The following is a 14,518-nucleotide window of genomic DNA, read 5'->3' on the forward strand; positions in this document are numbered from 1 at the left end:
ATAAAACAAACATGGCCTTAGAGTACATGCACAGAGGATCAAAATTAGGAAGAAGCATTTTCTTACTCCTCCTGAAAGATTCTGCACTGAGAGAAACCACACACCTGCTAACCAGAACTTCCACAGGTTCCTGGTGCAATCGCTTAGGTCAGCATACACAGGCAATGGAAAAGGAATTTTCACTGCTTGAGCAAGATAAATACAAAACCTGAAGAACGAATTAAAGGAAAGGAATTCCTTTGCTTAGGTTTTGTTCAGACTCCTTTTGAGTCTGCCTGTTACAAAAATTAAGATCTCATCAAACTCCAAGGTGAAAGGAGTCACCTCTCCTCTCCTTTGCGTTGCTCCTTCGCTCTCTGTTTCAATAATTATGAGGTGAAACACAGTTTCCAGGGAAATGTATGGATCATATATTGAGTGACAACATCCACTTCTCTCCCAGCATTTTAGCCTTCCTCATATTTTTTCCTATAGCTTAACAAGTAACTAAAGAAGAAGCAGTTTGCAATATATTTAAATAAGCTCCTAATTTAAGATTTAATGTGACAAAAATTGCCATCAACAGAATTACAAGTGGTATTAAAAAAAAAGGAAGAAAATAATTTAAAATAACTTCAATAGCTAGCAGTCAAAAGAATAAATCAGCACAGTATGAATAATAGGCTCACATCGCTAGTTAGGGATACAGGCACAAATACAACACCTGTATTTACTTTGTATGTTCACAGGGCAGCTGTGTTACAGTGGGAGAAAAAGATGATTAAACAGATATAGACGGGCCAACTCATCCTCAGCTACAGGAATATAATGTGAAATCTAGCCTTAATAAAACCAGAATGTAAATCAAATCAGTACTAGACACACTGCACATATACCTTTATATATACTGTATTTTTAAAGCTGCTCATATCTTACTTCTCTCAGTAACTTTTTTCACACTTTCCTGCACTGTCATACTCCTTTAAATTAAAAACATTGAAAAAATTGAGGTTGAAATATTTTAAATTATATTTCTCTATTTTACCAAACCTCAACAATGTTAAAGAGAGGGTCAGCTGGCACACAGAACCAAGCACCTCTTAAAACAAAGAGCTCTCCAACAGTTTCTCATCTCAAAAAGCAGCACTCTCTGTATGCTGTAAAGCCATAGGGGCTCAGTGGCACTTCCCCCAGGGCCACCTTCATCTGTCCACTCAGCAGCCAAGGAGTTGTGCATATGGGTAAGGTGCACTTGACATTTTTGAGAGCTGACAGAAAGCCCATGAAAAAGTAAAAAGGGTGAACAGCAATACAACATGCAGATTACTTCTTACTATTTTCATGTTGTTTGAGTTCCTTTTTCTCAATTCCAAAAGTACAAAAAAATAAAAAGAAAAAGTTAAGAGACAACATAGTAAGTGATGAAGATCTAGGTTTTCATTGTGGCATTTTGTTATTTTCTTTTTTTTTATGAAGGTAAATACATCTTCTATTTTTGCCTTAATATTAAGATTCCCAGCATCATACAGAATACATTTCCCTTAAGAAACTGTTTGTTTATTTTTAATTCAAAGTGGAGCAGCCACAAGTGTAGCACCAATGGGGAAAAGAAAACCACATGGGTTAGATTATTAATTTCTATTAACAATACGAAGTCTCATTTTAATGAAACTGCTAGAAGCTGGGGATTAAAGGAAAGAGAAATGAGTGTAAAGACAGATGGAATATCAGAAAACAAAGTACAGAAAGACAAATAAAAGCTGAAATGAGGAAAGAGGGGTATTTGTGGATGATTTGTTTGACTTTAATTATTTTAATTGTACTAAATACAATGTATTCTTATGACAAAAGCAATGAAATAGGCAAAATTACTTAATTCCCACCTTTGCTGACACAAAACCTGCATAGGTGACACACGGATTAACATGCAAACACACAAAAGAGGACTCTGCTCAGGGTGGGATTTATCAGAGAAATGCATTTAAAATTAATTGTTCCAGTCAGCTGGATGTAAACGCTGAAAAGGTTTTGCCTTGTTTCCTAACTTCCCCAACAGGATCAAACCAAACTTAACACGCTAAAGTAATTTTAAACACAGCATTACCAGGCACAGCCCACTTCGGAATACAAAGAGCAGTAGCAGGTGCTAAGGTATCAGCCACCAGTCCCAGCTTGGGATGTCTTTTTGCCAGCCCTCCAACTCACTTCACTCTTTTCCCGGGCAGGCTATCCAAAACAGTAGTCTGTGGGAAACTGAATTTCCATAGTGCATTTCAGATGAAAAACAGACTTTTAAAATAAAAGACGGTGCTTTAGTGGATCAGGTTCGTATAATTTTATATGCACATCTCTTTATAGGCACCTAGTAATTCATCTAATAAAAATCCTAGCGCAGACGGAAAGTAACACTGCGCAGAAAGGACTGTCAGTGCTCACTGTTAGCTGCCTGTTCCTAGGAGATGAAGCATTAGAGGGAGAAGTTACACGGCAAGAAAGAAACACACCAGCACGCCTACACCCCCAAGTGCTCTTCCGCGGACTCTTCCGCACCTGCCGGCGCGGAGGCGCGCCCTGCCCTGTCCTGCCCTGTCCTGCCCGCGGCCGGCCGCTCCGAGCCCCCCGGCCCAGCCGTGCCCCGCGGCGGCGGGCGGCGGCGGCTCTGCGGCACGGAGGCAGTGGGACTGCGGGGTCGCTGCCCCATCCCACCCGCAGCGGGACGCAGCGCCGGCCCCAGCCCGCCCCCGACCCGCCCGGCCCCGGCACGGCACACTCACTGGTTGTGGTAGCCGAGCGGGTCGGAGATGCACAGCTCGGAAATGTCCATCAGTCCAGTTTCAGCATTCCCAGTTGGAGGAGAAAAAAAAAAAAAAAAGAAGAAAGAAAGAAAAAACACAAGATAACAACTAAACTGCGGCGGGCTGGGAAGGTGGGGAGCGCCGGGAAGAGGAGCCGGCCCGAGCCCGGCGGCGGGGCAGGGGCGGCGGGAGGCAGCGCCGCTCCGCTCCGCTCCCGCACCCGCGTGCGGACACACTGACGGCGGCGGGAGGCGGGCGGCGCGCAGGACACGGCCACGGGGGATTTCGCCGCCCAGAGCCCCGCTGTAGCTTTAACGCCGGGAGACGGATGGAGACGGCAGGGCGGCTATTGGCTCCCGCGCAGGGGCTGGGCTTGGACGGCGGCTGGGGGAGGCACGGCCGGGGGGGCCACCGGACCCGGCACCGCAGCGCGGCTGCCGGCACCGCGCCGCCCCGGCCCGGCACCCTGCGCTCCGCCGGGACGAGGAGGGGAGCCCCGCTCCGGGGCCGCAGGAGCCGGGGCGCCGCGGGGCGCAGTGCGGGCCGGCAGCCGGGCTGCCCCTGGTGACACGGGATAGCGGCTCCGGCTCGGTCCCGCCGCGGGAGCGGTGGCAGCGGCAGCGCACGCGGCCCTTCCCGCTCGCCCGGCGGTCCGTGTCTGCGGGCAGCGGCTGCAGAGTTTAGGGATATGCAAAACTTGAGCTAAAGGTGCCTCGTGGCTGCGGACACGGGCGTGCCGGCGGGCGGCTGTGTCCCCGCACAGCACCCCCATGCTGCGCACAGGGCACCAGCGTGCCGCTGGAACACGCGTGTCCCGGGCGCTGTTCCATGCGAACACACGGCTCCACAAACACTTAGCGCACATGCAGACCCGCGACGCGCTGCACTCGGAACCATCTCTTTTCCCATACCGATATCCATTGCCACAAACGTGTGCAGAAGAGTTCCCGAATCCCGTTTCAAAGCAGTGTAATTCAGATGTCACTTAGTGCAGTTTATGAAACCGCACTGGAATAAGTCGTGGCATGTGAGATTAGAATCATGCATTCAGGATAATAGCACACATTCCCAGGCACAGAAAACATAGCTACAAACCCTCAGAAGTCTTCACAAACATCAAAACTGGCACATACAACTAATTTCACGAAGGACACCTTTTCAAAGCTCTGCATATGTACTGACTGCTACTGTACTACTGACAGAGTCTGTGTCCTTTCACAGTTCTAGACACATTTTCACACTCACACAACTGCACTGCATATTTACAGCACCACACCAACACCTCTCTGAAGGTCTCTCTCCACAAAGCACGGGAACCTCTCTGGCATGTGCCTGCCACACGCAGTCCTGCCCTGAATGCCTGACTCACACGGAGCTGCACTAAAGGTTCTGTTTGCCCCTTGCTACCTACTCCCTACCATTCAAACTGCACTCACAAACCTCACTTGTAGATCTCCTATGCTTCTAGTTCATGTTTAGATGTTTGCTGCTCAAATATATAAAAATATCCTTAAGAGGCAGGCAAAAACCAGAGGCCTTTCTAAAACAAAAAATACATACAACTATACCTGGATAAAAGCTTCATGCTCGTATACCAGGCAAACAATTTTTTTTTTTTAAAGTAGAAATCAGGAGGGTACTTTTAAATATAAAACCCAGAATCTAATTTGAGGCAAAGATGTACAACACCAGGAGAAGCGAAGGGCAGACTACAGCTTTTTGGATGATGCAGGTAATACAGAATAAAATAAAAATAATAAGAATAAAAGAAAATGCAATGTGGCTCAGCTCTAAGCAATAAACACAGGATAAATGAGGCTACAACTTTTCATACAATCAGTATTTGTAAAAACTTGAGAATATTTGGAAAAGAGGGATGTGCAAATTCAAAGCCAGTGTAACTATCTCCTCTACCAGAGATCTTAAATGCATATAAAATAATGGTGTGCCCTAACTTGTCCCCAGGCCGTGTGAGGACAAGTTAGGTGATTCTGGTCACCTACCTTTAAAGGATGTCAAGACAGAGGTCTTTTATGGTAAAAGGTACACATGAAGACAGCACAGAAAACGGGTTAGTTTAATAAATGGAGACAGAGAGAGGACGTATCTTGTTTTAAAGTACAGCAGAATCAGATTACCTGAATGTTGCAGGTGGCACAATTCAGATTATACATTATTCCTCAACCAGAATAAATACAAATGAAACATATAGACCTAGACTTTTGTACACTTCAGTGATATATCATCACAGCAGAAACTCTAAGATGCTTTAAGTGTTGCAGAGACAAGAGACAAGCTTTAATAAGGCATTAGCATTAGTAGGGCCCAAGGTTGTAAGGAATCTCACTAACCACCTCGGAGAACACCTGACCAAGTAGAGGCAAGGACAAAACCAGCACCTTTGTGTTTCCAACAGAAAGCTGAGGCCAGAGAGGGACTGACTGCTGACTTAGTTGCCCCATAACAAAGATTCCTGTTATGCAGTAGGGTGAGAGGCAGGAGGAGGCACGCAGGGTCAGGGTTTAGGCAGACTACAGTTCAAGAACAGTCAGGGTGTTTGCAGTGAGCTGATTTTGACAGAAAACAATTTTCTTCAGAAAGGCTCAGCCTGACTGGATCCTGACTGTGCAGAGATTAACTCTGGTGTAGGCTCTCAGCAAATGGAAGGCCAGAGTGGGAATGGCTTGGCAGGCAGGTCCTGCTCTCCCAATAGCTGATGTTTTAATTTTGCACTTTAACTTTTATCCAGGCTGAGGTGATGCAAGCAGGGAGCCATGAGATCGCCTGGCACAAGGTCCACAGGCTGAATTAACTGATATAAACAGTACAATAGTGGGTTTGTACACTGGAAATGGGCTGTTGCTGACAGAGGACTACCTGGGTGAGGTGGGCATTTGCAGAGTGGTGCAGAAACGTAATATTAATCTCTTCTGACCCAGTGCAAATGGACAAATTGAGCTTCCCCTGCCTTGAGAGTAACCTGTGCAGAGGTCTGACCTTCCTTCCTGAGAACAACAGAAAGGAATGGTCTCTGCTGGCTGGGCTTGATCTGCCAACCTGAATTGCTAAGAAAGAGAACAAGAGTCCTGCAAACTGGTTTTGGAAATCCAGAAGGCTTCATCCTTTGCAAACCTCCACACACAGCTGAGCTCTTCTCACAGCTTTGGCCAATTTTCTTCCCCCACAGAATAAAGAAGGAAACATGGCTATCCTTCAGATATGTGTGGGTTTTAAAACAAGTTCCAAGACAAAGTTAGAAAGAATTGTGAGATTAATCTGGTAGATCTGGAAGCAAAAGAGCTTTCTTAGGGTAAATCCAAGGCAGAACTCCACACAGAACAGAAGCACCAGGCTTGGTTTGTGAGCACAGCCTTTGTTTGCTGCCCTGACCAAATCCTCTGCTGGAATTGCTGCTCTCTCACTGCAGGAGGGGCAGGGAACCATCCTGGTCTGTGGCTCTGAGCAGAGCCTACCCAGAGGTGCTCTGGTAAGTGCCACCCTTTGGGATGACTTTCATAGGCAACCTCTGGCTTTTAGGGTCACCTGTTCTCCTCAGACGTTGTCCCAGTGCACAGCAACAACGCTCCATCAATATTAGCCTTGGACAGATCACAATCAGAGAACTACAGGCTGATGGAGTGATAGGCAGCATCAGTTCTTCAAGACATGCAGCATGGAAAGAAAGAAGAAAAAAAGAAAAATAAAAAAAGAAAAAAAAAAAAAAAAAAAAAAAAAAAGAAAAAGAAAAAAAAAAAAAAAAAAAAAGAAAAAGAAAAAGAAAAAGAAAAAGAAAAAGAAAAAGAAAAAGAAAAAGAAAAAGAAAAAGAAAGAAAAAGAAAAAGAATTGTGATGTATGTCTCAAATTTTCCTGGCTCTTCCAAGGTATAATGGACAGAGACTTTCTTTGAAGACTTTTCTCCAGCCTTTAAGAACCAATCTGGTTTTGATAAACCTATGTTTTACTTAAAAAAAAAAAAAATTATCATGGAATAATGATCAACTTTCCAGCAAGTTGACTGATTGATTGACAGAAATTTCATTTGGTCTAATATAGGAGTAACCTGGAAATCATGCCAAACAAACTTGATTTCACTTCTTGATAAGGTGCCTTTTTTTTTTTTTTTGACTAAGGAAAATGCAGAAGAGGAAGAGATCTAGTTACTTTTAGGGTTTGGGATCATGTTTTTTCCCTTTTATGAAGGCTTTATTATTGTATTGTCTCAAGAGAGGGAGTGAAATGCTGTCTGTACAGGGCAAAGAAAAGATAATTAGGAGATCTGAACTGGGCTGAGGAGTTTTGTGTATACACATTTTTATCTTATCTGCTGGGGAAGGAGGAGATTGATGACACAAAATCTTTCCCAGCCTGTGTCTCATTTAAGTTACAGGAGGTCATTGGGTTGAATTCAGAAGACAAGCCTTTCACACCTTTGAGGCCAACAGAACTGCCTGACCTCACACAAGTCTCTGTTACATGCCCTCATCCCTTTGCTTTGCAGGGCTATTAGCCCTAAAGAGAAACTTGGCTAACACAGGTCCCTGATGACTGGTAGGCTCTTGCAGACCAGTCTTCTTTATTTAAGGCTCTAGTCTATTTTCTCTTACCCAAACAAAAGAATTTGTTCTCCCCACAAAAACCAATGTCTTCTTTTCTACCAGACTCCAATAGATTTTTTTTTTCTGTAAAGATCAAATTGGTCTTGCAAACAATATGCTCCCATCTAAAGATATCACGATGAAGCTCAACATCTATTTAAACAGAAATCAGTTTTCATGTTGTGATTTTCAAACAATGAATAGTCATCTGAACATCCTTAGGTGTGCTTCAAACATTACCTAGTCTTTAGAATGTGTTACAATTCAGAACTTATAGACTGCCCAATCCTACCATAAAGAGTTTGTGTGGCTTGCCCCAGATCAGTCTGAGCAGATCTGTAGCACAACAGTCTGAATATAAGTGTCTTAACCCTTACTGTCCTGCTTTAATAAGAATTCTCTGTCCCAAAACTGTGACCTTAAATTGTGTGCTTGGATATGGTGCTAGGAGCTCTGTGCTACAGTGTGATACAGTGCTCCTAACACGTTTAGGAGCCTTGAATTAAGACAAACACAGACAATCTCTACATTGCCAGGGAAAAGTCAAGGTTTTCTTTTAATAACCATTTATAACTTTTTTTTTCACATATGGCCAGTGATGTTTTGTGTGATTGTACACTCATTTTTGTCTTTGCAGTGTTAATAGCAGGACTCAGTTCCACAGCAGACCATGTTCCTACTGACATCTTAAATGAAAGTTCACTGCAGAGACACAAAGACAAACCAGGTGAAGGAAATCTAACTTTTGTAAAATTAAAACAGAGCATCAGAGTAAGAGGCAGGTGCAGAGTATTTTACCAAGTGGAAAAGAATAAAGACAATCAGAACAGAGACATTTCTTTCCAGATTATGGAAGAATTTGTAATAAGAAACAGAGAGAGGCAAGAGAGGAAATTATACAGCTGGGATTATGCCTTCTGCTCTTCCTTGCATCAGTTAGCTGGGGTATTTGATAAGAACTTCTATCCTATTTGCCCAGAAATCCAACAGTGTATCTTCTTCATGTTTTGGCAACCTACTCCTTAGTCAGTCTCTGCCTGTTTAACTAAGTGGACAGAAACCTTCCTCAGAAAAGACAGGTAATTAGAGAGGTAGGTTTATCTTGTAGGCTTAGAAGATTTCAACAGAGAGCTGTGATCCAGCTCCAAATTTGGATCTGTTGGTGATCTTTTTTCCATGATATGTTATACTAATCCTCAGCTGGGTTACTGTGGTCAGGCAGAACATGGCCATGACCTTGACTGGAAAGGGATTTTTATTCACACTCACACCTACACATAATTTACTAGCACAGTAACTGCTACTTCCTATACTCTTTCAATTCCAGCAAAGCCGAAATTAATCCTTCCCCCTCCATGATCCTAGGTGTCCACAGGGCAGTAGGTATTTGCTCAGCTACCAGGAGGAAGGAGAGAACACAAGGCATCAAGGAATCTTTACCTCTGCTTAGCTGTTGCAAATTCTCCATCACAAGTGTGGCCTTCTTAGTATGGTGGTTCATCCTGTCAGATGGGACATAAAGCCAAAGAGCATCTTTTCAACTTTAGCTTTCCTAAAATTACACTAGCTTCAAGTCTGGTATTGCAGAAGGCCAAGGAGGATGGTCAGTAGAACAGGGGGTGCTTGTTCACTGCTCTGATTTGGGGAGATGATTAGCTGGTTTGCTTTCCAAGCCCATGCACTCCAAGCCCATCCATTCTCATCACCCTAGGACCCTAATATTCACAGTACCAGCTTACTCACTGGACCAATCAAAAGAAATGCCTGTCTTGTCAGGAGAAAAAATGGTTATTTACTCTTATGCTGCATGCCAAAAATGAAAACACTTTTGGCACGTGCATTGATAGTGTCGAGTGTCTCAACCCAGAAAAGGAGTGGGGCTTAAAGAACCAACATTTTTCAGAGTTACTATTGGTAAGAAAGTACGCCTACTGAGGGTCAGGCAGTGAGGGTAAAGGGTAATTTTTCCAAGTGTGTGATGGAAACACATGCAAGATAACTTATTTCCCAGCAACAGCAATGAGGTGGCTGCAGTTTGAATACAATGGTGTGACAAAAAACAGTGGGTAAGTGTGCAGGTTCCTCTTAGCTGGGTTCTCTGGGTAGGTAACAGAGTTATTTTAGAACATGAGGTAGGCCATTATATAGAAGAAAAGTAGTGAAAGGGCTTTTCTTCCCAGGGTGTAAGGGATGAAGAAAGCAAGGAGAAAGACCTTCCTTTCCCTTCAGGAGCCTCCATCTGGCCTCATCTGGGCACAGTTGATAGAAGACTATTGACTTCACCAGGTCAGTCAGGCCAAATACAGAGGAGCTCACCAACAGTGGATCTATACAAAAGTATTTAACAGTGAGATGAACCTGCAGGTCCCAAGTGACATTAGCAAACTTGATATAGTTTCTGTCTGAAAAAAGCAGAGATATCAGATAATCAGGACCGCTCTTCTGGTCATCATCTCCAGCCTCAGAATACTCCAGTTTCTAATAGTAATAGACTACAGGTTTTGGCTAGAACCACACATGACAGGCCAGCTTCATTCTGATATGCTGTATCAGCAGCACAACAACCTCAACTCTCCTCTGCTCTGAATCTCCAAATAGCTCAGTTAAGTACATAACCTTTTTTAAGATTTGTTCTGTACTAACTTGAGTGTTTGAAGAACTATGCAGATTTTTTACACAGCTCCCTCTTGAGTTTATTTATTACTTGAATAGCATTTATTTCACTTGTTGGACAAAAGCAAATTGCTGTGGCAGACTATTTGATTAGATAGCTTTGCCAACAAACCCCATCCCAAGCTTAAGATACTTTTAAGTACCATCATGAGTTACATACCTGCACTGCACTCAGACACCTTCAAGTAAAGTGCATTAGGAAACCACTGTTCTGTCTATAACTCATTAACATTCAAACACTATGCCTACACACAATGAATGATCAAGTTTTTGCAGTACATTTTCAAAAATAAAGAGAAAAAAATAACAAGAAGAATAATCCTTGCTTATACTACAAAACATCACTTAGAAGAGGCAGTGCAACTCGGGACCATACCTACACAATATATGAACATACAGCGTCGAGAGAGTAGCCAGTCATGAAGAGACAGATGCTGGTTACCAGATAAAAAAAGCTCTTCTTTGCAAAGGAAAGGAGAAGTTTCACCAGCTCAGTTCTAATTCTGTTGTGCAGCTCTATGCATTCCAAAAGACAGCAATCTTTCTCAATGTGTGGAAGTACAAGCCCCTGGACATCTTTGAAAAGCTCTTGTTGAATGAGTTATAAGTCTTAAAATTTCTCAGAGATCCCAGGACAGAGGCAGTTGTGGGCAGTAGTAAAATCTTCTCCTGACAGACCTGAACATGTGTCACTGGATTTCAGCAAAAATACCTTCATCATTCATAGTCACATGTTGCCAGCTTCACTGTTCCTATGGCAGCAAGCAGTAGAAAGGATTACTTTTCTCTTTCATTGTTAAGGCAAACTCAAATCTCAGTCCCATGTGGATGGAGGGTGACTTTGGTGCTGCAGCCTCCTAGCAACAGGTCCTCTTGGTCTCCACATTGCTTACAAAAGAAAACTCAGTATTGGTCTTTTCTAATCTCTCAAACACCTTTATTTTTGTGGTGACCAACAACTACCAGTGCCTCCCCTCTCTGTTCCTCTGTTGAACATAGCAATCTTCCATTAAACATTTCCAGTCAGCTGAAATCAGTAGTGCTCAACTCATCTTTTAGACCCTCAACATTTGGCAGTATTTCATAACCACTGCAATCAGCAACACAGTAATGTTAGGCTTTTGTGATGTAACTTCCAGAAGTTGTTGCTACCAGGTTTGTCCTGTCAACCATACAGTCTGGGGACAGCACTTCTCTTTGTTAAACCCATTGCTTTTCCAGAGTAGCAAGAAGTTAGACAGAAACAGAAGAGAAGGAAGACAGTGGGAAAGACTGTCACTGCTTCAGACACAGAGGTCCACTTAACCACTGATAGTGCAGCACCCAGCGGGCCCCTGCCTTGCTAATGAAATAGAAGGTTCTAGGCAACAATACCACCTTGAGATGCTACTTTGTTTCTAGCAGCTCATTTCATGAGGATTCTCACTAAAGTGACTGGTCAAGGGAGATGCTAACACCAGCAAAAAGCATGAGTCTTTTGCCATCAACCATTTGGGCACTGAATCTGCCCATTTGGCCCTATAACCATAGGCAGGGCAGCTGCGTTCCCCCAGACAGAGCAGTGCCTCTTCCAAAGGCACTGTGGGATGAGGGTCATCAGCAACACGACACAGCTGTGCTGGTACACACCCCACAGGACAGCTGGCCAGCACTGTAAGGATGCTCAGATCATGCCTTGCATGTCCTACTGCCAGGCAGGCAGGTTCTGCTGGTGGAGGGAGTGCTAATACTTCTCTACAGCCAAACCTGGATCACACCCATCAGAGGAGCAATAAGTATCTCCAATGGCTGCACTAGGATACAAACCAACAACATTTAGATTTGACTGTCCACTTGCTATTTAGGGGGCACTTTTTTTTAATCTACTACAGTTCATACACACAAGGTACAAAAGCAACAATATAAGGTCTAAATATTTGTCAAGCTGTCAAATGCCCATTAATGAGATGCTGTAAGTCAGCTGAACTGAAAAGTGAGAGCTTACACTCCTAACTTATGTTCCCAGACTTCTACCTACACACTGTGGAGCAAAGGACGAGCACTCAGATGTCTCAGTGATTAGCTCTCCCAATACTAAAACACACACCAAAAATATAGTATCTTAAGAATGATGTAAGAGTTATTAAATGTTTGTGGGATGTCTGTGAACATCACAGGTGTCCAGTGCTCTCAAGCAAGGGTCAATGCTATCTGCAATACCCTTGGAGGTGTCCTGTAGAGATTTGTCAAAATAAAGTATGGGGCAGCCTGAGAGAACCAGAGAACTGTGGCTTTGCTGGCACTGCTATACTATTTCACCCAGCCAAAACCCTTGACACAACATAAATATCCCCCAAACCCCTCTCTCTAAAAGAAGAAATTGTTCTTCTAAAACTAGGATGAGAAGCTGGGTCATCAGATGAGGGCAAAATTGGTTTAAAAGCCATTAAGAAGAAAGCAACCTAGGCATTCAGGAGCAATCACAGCTGCTTGGGCTGATCAGGAGAGACAGAGGGAATTATTTATTTATGGACTTCCTGCTCTCCCTGAGCGGATCTCTCCACTGGGGAAGCTTTAAGAGGAGTGGGGAGCAGAAGGCAGGTGCTGCTTGGAGTCCTCCAGAGATTTTCCTGGTCTGGGCCTCAGGAGAGTTAAACACAGTTCATGCTCAAAGCATCCTGGAGCCATCAACTTATCCTTCTCAGAGCAGGAAAGGCAAGCAAGAGCATCACACAGATCTCTGCTGGGATGAAGCACATGGAGAGCCCCAGGCACCCAGACTGCCAGGCAGGCTTTGCACAGCTTTCAGCAAGATCCCTTTAGAGCAATAGTGCTTGAGTTACACAGACATTTCTCTCTTCTTGTGGTTTAGCTGCTTCCCTTTAAACACAGATCAAGTGTCTCTAGGGACCCAGCAAGCATTTAACAGACCTGCCTGATGGAAGGACCTCCAATGAGAAAACCAAGACCTGAAACTCCCAACAGACATCCTCAATTCAATCCACATCTGAGAAAGCAACCCTGAAGTTACATGCAACCAGATTCTAACTGCACAGAAAGCATGTCAGTCTAGTCTGTATCCAAAGCTCACCTAAACATTTTAAACTTAAGGGGAGGGAAAGACTAGTGGAGTAAACATGAAGAAATATGTGAACTGAAAAAGGTCAGCATGGAAATACAGAGTTATTGATATGGTATTAAGAATTCCTTTTCAAGATGCAGTATTGTCTTTCTCAATGCAATTTCTTACTGTTTCCTAAAACTGGAGGATGAGGAGGAGTTATTCCCTAAAATCACAGTTGATAGTCTTCTATCAACTGCTCCCTAAAAGAACACACTTCAGCATTCAGAGATGACCCTTCACAACAAACTAAAAAAAGTTGTAGAGACAGACAGATCTGCCCAGTCAGCCAGATCTGGTAACTATCTTCTTGTTCTGGCCTTGGTCAGAGGGTCAGAGACGGGTACAAGGGGGTGGAAGCTACCAACCACTGCCAGAGTCTTTCACTAGAAGATGTTGCAGAACTAGTGCTACAGGAGGGTCACTGATGGGGATTGAACAGATTATGAGAGAGGTACAGCCTGCAATGTGTCAATTCATGTCTGCCTGCAATTCATTACTGATGAAATGCCAGAGATTGAGATGAAAAGGGCAGGAGCAGATGGCAATCTACTGCTTTAGACAAATCTCATTCAACTATCCAGTTTATTTCTGCCCGGCCTCTGCTAGTATATCTTGCATTACTCCACACCAGTGATGCTTTTCCTCAGCTCTGGTCTCAAATCAATACATTGTTTTGTGCCATTAAAGCTACTGCAAAGGCAGTTGTGGTAGCAAAATAACTCATTATGCTTTGGGAAACCTTTGAAAAGGAAAGGACTGAAGAGCAAGAGAGTATCATCTTCATTAAGATCAGTGATCCAAGGCAACCTCAACACCAAAAAAGCACAAAATCTAACCATGAGGGTATTTCAGCAAGTCCTAACTGCCTCCTCCCCAGTCTGCTCCTCCCCACACTTAAAGGGATTCCTGCTATTTGTAAATATATTAAACCAGATTTGTTCTTACCGTTTATATTCCTCCAAACAAAGGGCAGTAAAAAAGGGATCTGTTTTCCTTTCAATAAAACAAGTCTCTTGGCCTTTCAAAGGAAAATTCTTCTGCTGCCCATTCAGAGACAGGTTATGTTTTTAGAGCTGCGTAACCTTTGTTTCCCACTCTGGCAAGCACATCATTAAGCACTGACAGCTACATAGCCCTGAGAGGGGAGTGCTCCAGAGATGGCTGCATCCCCCAGGGAGCTGGAACCAGCAAGCCTCTCCAAGCTAGGGCTCTCCAGGGAGCTGTTCTGCTTTGACCATTGACTTGTGGCTTTGCAGGGCCAAACCAAATACACTTCTAGTTCATAAGGGCTGGGGTTTTTAATTTGTGTGCTTTAACATATGTTGTTTGGGAAATTCAATTCATCCCTTAGTTTGCTAAATACAGCTTTAGG

At 43.7% G+C, this 14,518-nt stretch overlaps 1 protein-coding gene across 6 annotated transcripts in view; it reads right to left on the bottom strand.

The window, feature by feature from the left end:
* ESRRB (estrogen related receptor beta) overlaps positions 1-14,518 on the bottom strand; it is a 158,765-nt gene that overhangs the window by 76,541 nt on the left and 67,706 nt on the right. The window contains exon 1 of one of the 6 annotated variants that reach the window (XM_064714448.1): positions 2,754-3,002. The exons of 4 other annotated variants lie outside the window; for them this stretch is intronic. In XM_064714448.1, coding sequence (XP_064570518.1) covers positions 2,754-2,803 — 50 coding nt within the window. In that variant the 5' untranslated portion in view covers positions 2,804-3,002. Of the gene's footprint in view, positions 1-2,753; positions 3,003-14,518 lie in introns of those variants that run through there. One more of the 6 variants, XM_064714447.1, reaches the window with a different exon arrangement.

The sequence above is a fragment of the Zonotrichia leucophrys genome, chromosome 5 (genome assembly GCF_028769735.1).
Source record: "Zonotrichia leucophrys gambelii isolate GWCS_2022_RI chromosome 5, RI_Zleu_2.0, whole genome shotgun sequence".
In the NCBI taxonomy this organism is placed as follows: domain Eukaryota; kingdom Metazoa; phylum Chordata; class Aves; order Passeriformes; family Passerellidae; genus Zonotrichia; species Zonotrichia leucophrys.